The following is a 9,974-nucleotide window of genomic DNA, read 5'->3' as shown; positions in this document are numbered from 1 at the left end:
CAAAAATAATAGGGATTTCTAATAAAGACATGCTTAAATGGAATAGGCATGTCTCATTGTATTACATTTGTTCTACATCATGTCAATGACAACTGCAGACAATTTGAGACCTCTAGCTACTGTTAGAGTTCTGGTTCTATTATGTTGTTTTCTATGGTTTATTTCTTATTTTATTGTCTTCTTTGGGTTTTTTTTTCTGTTTCTATCTTAGTCTTGGTTCTGTTATGTTTTCTTTTGAGTGTTCAGTTTTGCTTTACTCCATGTTTTATAGTCTTAGTAGTTTAATTCTTATTTTTGTTGTGTTTTGTGGTTATTTTCAGTTCTCAGGTTTTTATTCGTTGCCCTCTGCTGCCCTCTTGAGTTCTCGTCTTTTCCCTTGCCCCTTTCTTGTTTCTGCTCTACTCACACATGCTCCTAATCTGCTTGTTAGCTCTCCCTTTGTTTCAGTCTCCCATAAATACTCTCTTTGTGCAGTTCTTCAGTGCTGGTTCCTCATCAAACTTCCTCCAACCCCGTCTCTCTAAGTCTTCCACCTTGTGATAGTTATCCCCCTGATGTCTTCATGGTTTCTGGTTCGTTTTGACTTGTTTTCTTGTTTTGATTTTTGGACTCCTGGTTTCGTGTTAGTTTGGACTTTGTTTTCTTTTTGGATTTTTGGATTACCTTCCTGTGTTTTCAGTAAAGCTTCATTTAATCACCAAGAAATTCACCTCTGCCTTCCTGCCTCTGCTTTTGGGTCAACAATCCATAACCAAATCCTGACAGCTACAACAGTTCCAGAGCTGTGGGGCTTTGAACTTTGGTGTCACCAAGGTATCCAAACCTCCCCAAATATGCCAAATTGTACCAATTGCGCCATTGGACCCATAGAATTAGACTGAAGCATTTTGGTATCCACAAAACATTTATGAAGCAACCCTGGATAACCTTAGCCACGCTAACTATAAGCTTTATCAAAAAATGAAAGGTTTAAGCTTTGCCTTAAAGCAGACATGGTGTCTGCCTCACAGACTAGAACTGATCGTTAGTTGCTCAGGAGAGGAGCCTGATAAATAAAAGATCTGAGTTATGGTGGTCATACCAAAGAGCAGTCCAGTACCTCTAGTGCAGAGGTTACGGATTAGCATTCCAAATCCGGACCCACCTGCTGGCTAATCAGGACCCAACCTGATTTAAAACATTTATAAATTACCGCTTCTTGTCCAACGGCAGTGTAGGTTTAGGGCTTGCCTAAGTGCAAAGATTGCATGAAGTTGGCTGGTTATAACATTGTGTTGTACGAGTGCGCGTAATATTATCAACTGACATTGTATGTTGTACACCTTTAAGCTGGAATGACTCTATCTGAATATAAATCCTAAATGAATGAGCTATGTGTAAGTTAAATTAATTGATTGAAAGAGTATTTTGATTAGATTTGTTCTATATAATGTTATACACAATAAATATTATTCAAACACTGAGCTTTGGTCTTTCTGCATGAAGTTTACAAATTTTCCCAGGGCAGCGTTTGATCTCTTTTCCTAATGTCTAAAAACATGACTGTTAGGTTTAATAATGACTAAATTACCCATCAAATTGGCATATTGATGTGTGTACATTGTTGTGTTGCCCTAGGATGTACTGGCTACATTTATGCAACATACAATGACTTTGGATAATATTATTAATGCTACAGAGTAATAATAATAAATAAAAAAAGTGAATAAATACACTCCCATAACTGATTAATGTTGTTTATAAATTGTTCATATGTTTGCATCAAATACATTTATGAATTCATATACTGATTATATTATTAAGAAAGATGATACTTACACAATATTTACATTAGAACAACTGAAAAAAGCGTAAAAAAAACTAAGCAGGAAACTTCTTAGGAATTACTTTAAATCAAAATTGCCTTGACTAGAGAAAAAAAAAAAAAAAAAAAAAAAATATATATATATATATATATATATATATATATATATATATATATATATATATATATATATATATATATATATATATATATATATATATATATATAATATATATTTAGCTTTTTCATTTATGTTTTATATTTCTCATTATGACACAGCTGCTAGATATTAAGCAATATATGTTCACCTGAAATCACCAGCCAGTACATAAACCAATACACCTATACATTTCATACATATATTCACAAATACCTTGTAAAGTTTAAAAAACTTGTTAAAAAAAATTAGGTTACTTTTCCTTAGAGACCATTATTGGCAACAATCAGGTTTTTAAGGGATTTTAGAAATTAATGACAATGTAGAGCTGGGTCTCAAGAAAGAGAAAATGTTGTCAGTTGGACTACTGCTAATACTCCTTTTTTCAAAATCAACATATTGATGTAATTTTTTTATGTTTTGTTTATTTAAAGCATCCATTCATCCATTTTCCATCAAGCTTTTCCCAAGTAGGGTCGCGAGGACATGGAGGATATCGGTCCTAAAAGTTATCCCTGGAAAAACATATTTAGACTGTTGAAAAACAACATTATGTAGCTTAATTTTAAAGCTAATTATAGCTGGGGCACAAATGAAAGGAGACTTAATGTCAGGGTTCTGCCCTCTATTTTTTAGTTGCTTTGTTTCTTTTTTTTTTTTTTTTGTTTCCCTATGTGTGTTCACCCCGATGTTAATTGGATTTTGGTTTTCAGTATCTTGGATTTTTGCCACTGTTGCCTTGGACTTTTTATTGAATCATTAAGACTCATCTCTGCCTCCTTATCCTTGCTTTTGGGCCCTCAAAAACCTCCACTCGACCGTGACAGAAGAAACCAGCAATGAGGAACTCTAGAGGTGGCGTATATATATCGGGAACAGAACAAAGGATGGGCTAATGAGCTGATATGTAGCAGGTGTGAATAGAACTAACTCAAAGGGAGCCAAGGGGAAAGGAACAGGCACAAGTGGGCAGCAGAGAGTAACTAAAGAAATATAAAACTAACAGAAAACAACTACAAAGACACAGAATACCAAAGAAACTAAAAATAAACTTAAACAGAGTGCAGAACCCTGACACTTCATTCCACTACATGGGTGAGAGCAGCATTAATCAATAGGTTTTCTTTGTTTTTTGTTTTTTTATTAAGCCAAGATATAAATTAATACATTTTAACTACATAATTTATTTTTTTTATCAACAGAGTGAATATTTTTTATAGGTAACTTTAGCAGACAATCATGTCAAGTGTCAGCACTCCTTTGTTATATCAACATTCTGATGATGGTATCTTGTGTGTTTGTTTTTTTAATACATATTTACAGGTATTGAACTACTTAAACTTAGAAAGGTTAGGAGCTACATGCTTGATGTCTCTGCATAACTCTGAATAAGACTTAGGAAATATTGCTGTGTGTTTTTCTGGGGTTCAAAAACAATAATGTAACACCTTGGCAGGAAATACCAAAAGAGAAAAGAGTAGAGACTAGACAGTAATGCTAGAGCATTGAAAGTTGAGGTGTAAGATGAATGGTTAAGAAGATGGGTAGTGGCATATATGATCCAGATTATGACCAACAGCAGAAGGCAGAACGTTATTGATTTGGCCTCATTGTAATTCTTTGGAAGATCTTTTCCCATGTAAGAGAAAATAAAACAAAAGAAACACAATATTGAAAATAAAATCAGAAAACCAGACAAAGCTTCAACATTTTGATCACAACAAAGTATGATTGTTTTTGACTCTGGATGTGTAATATTACCAGGTGTTGGGGGGGCAGAGGAATAACCATGAATGAGTAAAATTGTTTGAATGACAAATACTACAATGATGAACAACCACTGCCCTTGGTATTTCATCCACCAGCTGAGGAGGATGGGATACTTAGTTGCTATTTTGAATACATAAACAATTTGAAATGAACGTACTAAAAAACATGCAATACATACAGTGAAAAAGAGGAAAAATGGGAAATATATCAAAACACAGGAAGCAGCTGTGGGTATACCAAAGTTAAAGAACACGCTAATGCAGGACAGACTCAGGCATGCTAAAATAAGAAAGCACATCGGACCTCCAGCAGATTTGACAACAGGTGACTTGTAATTGTGTAAAAAGAGAACAAATATAGCTGCAGCAAGGCCCACAAAAATTAAAGTTCCAAGTATAATAATCACAGCTTCACCACTTGAATAGGGTGTGTATTCCACAAGCCGCGGATGGCATGTAGTACTTCCTTCCTCAGACCACTCTTTTTCTTTACATTTTGTGCATTCATAATAATCCCCTGTTATACAGAATACACAGACAGTTAATTTGCAAAGTTAGCTAAAAAAAGAAATCTGTGTAGACTTGCATGTTCAAATAATAATAGGCCTGTGATACATATATAAAGATAACAATATTGTAATTATATTATAAGGCCAATTTTCTGTTTTAATGCACAAAACAGATTTAAACAAGCTTACATATATTTCATATCTAAAAACTGACAACTGGATGGGCAACACCAGAATTGGCATTTACGAATGTATTTATTTTATTTAGATGTTTTACCTGTACTATTGACATAAGTTCCTCTTTTACAAATAGTGCAAGTGAAGCAGCATTTGTGCGTTCCATGTAGTACTTTATAATGGCCTTCAGGACACTCTTGGGAACACAAGGACACAGGCACCTGTGAAGGTCATGTATCAAACAAAAAGGAAAAACCAATGAAATATATCTACAAACACACACACACACCCATACTCATTCTGCCATCGTAGTGAGGACCATGTGTTGACTCCCATTGACTTTTATTGATTTTCAGTCATTTTCAACCCTTTCTATGTCCTAGCCCTAAAACTAACCCTAAACCTAACCATTGCCAATGCATACCTCACCCTAACCTTAACCCATTTGACACCTTAGCCTTAAACCTAACCATTAGCAAAATAGCTTATAAGGACTGGTAAAATGTCCTCGCTTTTTCAACAACTGGTCCTAAATTTGATAGTAAAATTGGAGAAATGGCCCTCACTCTGATGCTAGACTGACCAGATCATACTTAATCATGTAATGCTCATGTAAAGCTCATTTCAGTATTATTTATTATAAATAGTACATAGACATTACCTCCCCATCCTTGTGCCACTGGATTTTGCTCTTGTTGATGAAGAACTGCAATGATGGGGGGAAATTATAGTAGCCAACATTTTCTGCTTCACCACTTTGGTTCCAGAACACTATTGAATAACCGCCATACTTTGGGTCCCCATTTTCGTCAAACTGAACCCTCTGGTTCAGAAGACTGAAGTTTGATCTCCTTAGCTCTGGTAAAATCTGTTGGGAAACTAAATCAGATTACTTGTAAACATACAGAGTTTTACATGTCCTCCCTATTATCATTAGATGTGTTGACCAAACAGGAAGACTTTGAATCGAGCATTATTTCTTACACAATCTAATTCCTCTTTCTGGATGAAATAACCAAGCATAATAATAATAATAATAATAATAATAATAATAATAATAATAATAATAATAATAATAATAATTGAACTTTATTGATCTCACATTGGTGAAATTTACCTCAGCATTTAACCCATCCCCTTGGGGAGCAATGAGCTGCCATTGCACGGCGCTCTGGGAGCAGTGTGTGGTTAATGGTCCTGCTCAGAGACCAAGAGTGCAGGCTGTGGGGATTGAACTGGGTACTTGTAACCTAACCTGACAACAGCCAGATGCATGTCTCGCTCCGCCTAGCTCCACGAGCTAGGTTACTTGTAACCTTCTCAGAGCACAAGCGCCCTGCTCTAACCGCTAGGCCAACACTCTTCTAAGCCTGTGTACACATCTTTCTTTGCTTTTTGGGAATACAAGAAACAGACAACTTTTGCATTACGTCACATAGTCTATAAAATGGTCCTACCCTTTACTATCTTTTCTGAATGTTTGAATTTGAACTTTGAATATAGTTGTTCAAACCAGACTACCTATAATTAAGAGAAGCATTTTGTCAGATTTAGATGGATGGATGAGTTAATATTACAAATCTATTACAAACTATTTGTTGACCCATCCTTAAAGATTTTTTTGCAAACACTGTTCATTGCCTCACTGTTTTTATGATCAGAAAAGGATATCCAGACACTACTCTGACTAGCTCATATCATTGATTTACTCTTTCTGAGTTATCAGCCACTCACTACAAATAAAGGGTATCCCATGACCGTCTGGACTCCACTGTTTATGGCAGTGTGAATGTGACTGAGATGATATCACGGGATATTTGCATGTCAAATAAGAACTAACACCTAAGCTGATGCATCCCTCCTTTTATCCGTGCTCTTTGTCTTACTCAATGGAGCAGGAGAGGAGGAGCTTTTGTTTGTGAATGTTTCTGTGTGAAAAAGAACAAATTAGCATCTCCAAACTGTGAATCGAAGCCCTATTGTTCTTGCTCAGTAGCCGGTAAATAGCTTTGGTTTGTTTTTGTTTGATCTGACGCCATAAGGCAATTTTTGAGCTGGTAAACAAAAAAAAAACAAAAAAAATATAATACTTAAAAGCAATTTTAATTAATTATTGAAAATATGTATACACATCCGGACCTAAGTATTTACTTTGTTTGTCTTCTACATATTATGTTGAATCTAGAGTTTGTAATATAAGACTAAACATATTGAGAGTTCTAGATTTTGATCAAGGTCATTTAAAAAGAAAGCGGAGGGAGGGGTCTACACATTTCATTGTTCAAATGCAATGTCTATACTTACCCAAAGAAGAAACTTATTCTAAAAACAGTCATCTCTTAAAAGACATAAAAAATTTATAGGGAGTCTACATGTTGATAAATTTCAAGATTAATTAAACTTAAATGTGTCAGGTATATGAAAAGTTTGAGCTCTACTGTATACAGTATATAAAAAGTAGTGGTCAGTCAATGATTCAGCCTGTAACAGACATTGAACGTGTTGATGCACAGTGAAGTGCAGTGTTAATGAAGGAAATGAGACAGCATTGGTTATAAATTCCTCGACAACAGTTGGGCAGGCATGTTGTAATTGAACATTCAGGTTGATATTGTAGGTATGCAAAACCCCTACTTACCTTGTTCTTAGTTTTTAACATGATGAATTTAAAATTGCAATCAATTAATATTGTTCTGTAAATAAACTGATTCAACCAAACAGATTCAGTATAGCTTTAAGAGGTGTCTTTAACATCACATTAAATAAGGAAATCTGCTTCTGTAGAAATAAGGAATATCACCATCATATGTACCTTTCCTAATATTTGAAAATAAAAGTATCATAGTTATGGTGTATAATTCTATTAATTTCCATCATGATTAGATATTTCAGTTAAACGTTGTTATGTAGAGAAAAGGGTTATATAAGTTATTTTATTTTATATTTTAAAGATATGTCAGAAAAAAAAATGGATATCAAAAAGAGTTGTCTAAAAGATAATAAACTCACCATTTGATGGTGCACCGTCACATTGCTGTTACACTTGCCCGCTCCACATTGCAAGACAGAATGTAAAGCATGGGCAATGGCATACACAGCAGAGTAAACAGAGAAAGAGAAAGATGGGTCTGCATTGATGATATCCTCAGCTGCCACATTGGTGCAGTTGCAGATTTGATTACAGAACTTTCCCTTATCTTCCTGCTGATGCAGAGCTTTAAAAGAATGGATGAAATCCCTGAAACCTGGTATTTCTAATATTGGCTCAGCAATCCCAATGACAGTTCCAATATTTCTGATCCCATTTTCTTTCGGAAGCGTTTTGTGTAAGGACCAAGCATCAACGGCTATCCAAACTTTGTTGGTGATATTGTACTTTATAGCGGCCTTAATGAGATCTTCAGCAGTCCATTCTGGTGCAAAAACAATGATGACATTTATCTTAAGTGAGATTAGAGGTTGTAAAGTCATTAAGTAATCAGTGTAACGATCAAGGCCTTTAGTGTATGCCAGACAGATCTCAGTATCCTCAATACTCTTGATAAACAAGTCCCGACCATCTCTGCCATAATCATCGTCAATGTGTAGGAATGAAACCCAGCGCCAGTTGAATTCCTTCAAAATCATCAAGACAACTTTTAAAACATCTTTGTTTGGATGTATTGTTCTAAAAAATGATGGAAATTTATATTTATTTGAAAAGACTGAACTAGCCGCTCCATAACTGACCTGTGAATGAGAAAGTGACATTGTTTTTTCCCATATACATATATTTTTAATGCTTTCAAATTTTTATTAGAAAAGAAATAATCAAAAGTGTCAAATAATGTTAAAACAATTCAGTTAAGTCAAGGTAAAAATATTTACCAGAGGAATAAGATCCGTCATGAAGAGTGGGGCAAAATTCAGAGTTGCTGTGCTTGTATAAGTGCCCACCACTGCAATCACTTTCGACGTTTCTGTCAGTGGTTTATTCCAAGGTTTGATGGAACCATTAACAGAGATAAGGTTGAAAATACTGGGGAAATTGTGAGTATCTGAGCAGTGGTCATATATTTCATAGCCAAGGGTTACGCTGGGTAACAGATCAGTTGAGTTATTTATTTCCTCTACAGAGAATCTCATCACCTGAAATCTCCGATAACTTGAGAGAGTAAGACGTTGACTGTGGAGAGAAAAAAGAACAAGACCCATTGTCATTGAAATTCAAGGTTTCTGTAGAGTTTGAAAACTTGTCTGAATTTGAAAGGATATAATCAAACATTTAATTGTACAAACCATTAGGTTGTAAATTAAATCTATGGCTTTTAGAGTAAAGTGATTTTTTTTTTTTATTGTTAAAGGGAAACTTATAAAAAGGGTATTCAGGAGTAAACAGGATTCATTCCTTGTTTGTTCTGTATTATAACAGCTAGTAATTTAAGAATATGATGTATGCTATTTTTAGTCTATTATCCTAAAAGGGATCAAAACCAGAGAAAATAACCCACCTTGAACAAGTGATAGTCTCTGATCTGTCTTGAAAAACTGTGTCACTAATTTGATGAATGTCAAAAAGTCCACCAATCAAAAAATCTCCATCCAAAGAAAACTCTGAGGCTGCGGCGGGCTGAGTCAGAGCCTGTAGTAATAATCCCAGCAGACACACATGAACAACAATCCTACACATGGTCGCAGCTTTTGTTTTGCTTGTCTTTGGTCCTTCTCACTTTGCCTCTTCCTTTGCACTGGATGTTTTATACGGTTCATAAATATTTTGGTTCCTATGATGATTTACATGATTTGGAGATGAGCAAGCTGTCATGAATACATTATTGTCACATTCTGATTATCTTCAAAAACGCATGCAAAATTTCTGGTGCCACCAAATAGTTGCTAAATAAATGATTCATTGTCTGTGTGCATGACTGATGCACTATCGTGGATCAGTCTTCAGGGGTAGGGCCATTGCGGTTTTGTAATAATAAATTAAGAGTATAAAAGGAGGAAGAGATTTTATTCTCACGCTTATGTGTTTACATAAGTTCTTGGAATAAAGAAAGTTATTTTGGTAGAACAGTACCTGCCAAAAATCAGCCTGATTTCAGAAACTGTCTCAAAAATCAACCCCACAACGTGTCTTTACAAAGAGCCCGCTATAAAAAAAAATCTTAAAGCTTTTATTTTTATTATTACCAATTATGTGCCTTGAGAATAAACTAAACTATACAAGTCCCTCTTGAATGGAAAGACCCTGTGTTTCCCAAAGATATTCCTGTATAGATGAAGATAGAATCCATCGGTAATATCCTACACTTCCAGTTAATTTTATAACTGGACCTACAGTAGTCAATCTGCATCAATCTACCCCTCAATAACTAGCCGTATATAACTAGGCTCTCTTTAGTTTATATCTTTAGGGACCTGAGTAGAAGCTTAATGTCATTCTAAAGCCATTTTGAAATAAGGTGTAACAGGGAGACCTAATGCATCTTTTCATAATAAAAGGGGCAATCAACAAATGGATTATAATTCCTAATTCCTTTGAATAGAATTCACATTTCAATGTTCAACTGCAT

The 9,974-nt window shown here is 34.8% G+C and overlaps 1 protein-coding gene across 2 annotated transcripts; it reads right to left on the bottom strand.

Moving 5' to 3' along the window:
- Positions 1-3,204: 3,204 nt before the first annotated feature.
- On the bottom strand, positions 3,205-9,109 carry LOC119795548 (taste receptor type 1 member 1-like). 2 transcript variants are annotated; one of them, XM_038303605.1, is made up of 6 exons: positions 8,907-9,109; positions 8,284-8,581; positions 7,426-8,145; positions 5,078-5,284; positions 4,517-4,637; positions 3,205-4,247 (listed from the first exon to the last, which is right to left on the bottom strand). In XM_038303605.1, exons 1-6 carry the CDS (start codon positions 9,083-9,085, stop codon positions 3,319-3,321), a joined length of 2,454 nt encoding a protein of 817 aa, XP_038159533.1. In that variant the 5' UTR covers positions 9,086-9,109; the 3' UTR covers positions 3,205-3,318. The 2 variants fall into 2 exon arrangements, with proteins under 2 accessions (XP_038159533.1, XP_038159534.1); XM_038303606.1 differs by lacking the exons at positions 3,205-4,247; positions 4,517-4,637 and having other exon boundaries at positions 5,229-5,295.
- Positions 9,110-9,974: the final 865 nt, after the last annotated feature.

Source organism: Cyprinodon tularosa, unplaced genomic scaffold (genome assembly GCF_016077235.1).
Source record: "Cyprinodon tularosa strain WSP-4 unplaced genomic scaffold, ASM1607723v1 ctg513, whole genome shotgun sequence".
Lineage (NCBI taxonomy): Eukaryota > Metazoa > Chordata > Actinopteri > Cyprinodontiformes > Cyprinodontidae > Cyprinodon > Cyprinodon tularosa.
This window is presented reverse-complemented; position numbering and strand designations above follow the sequence as displayed.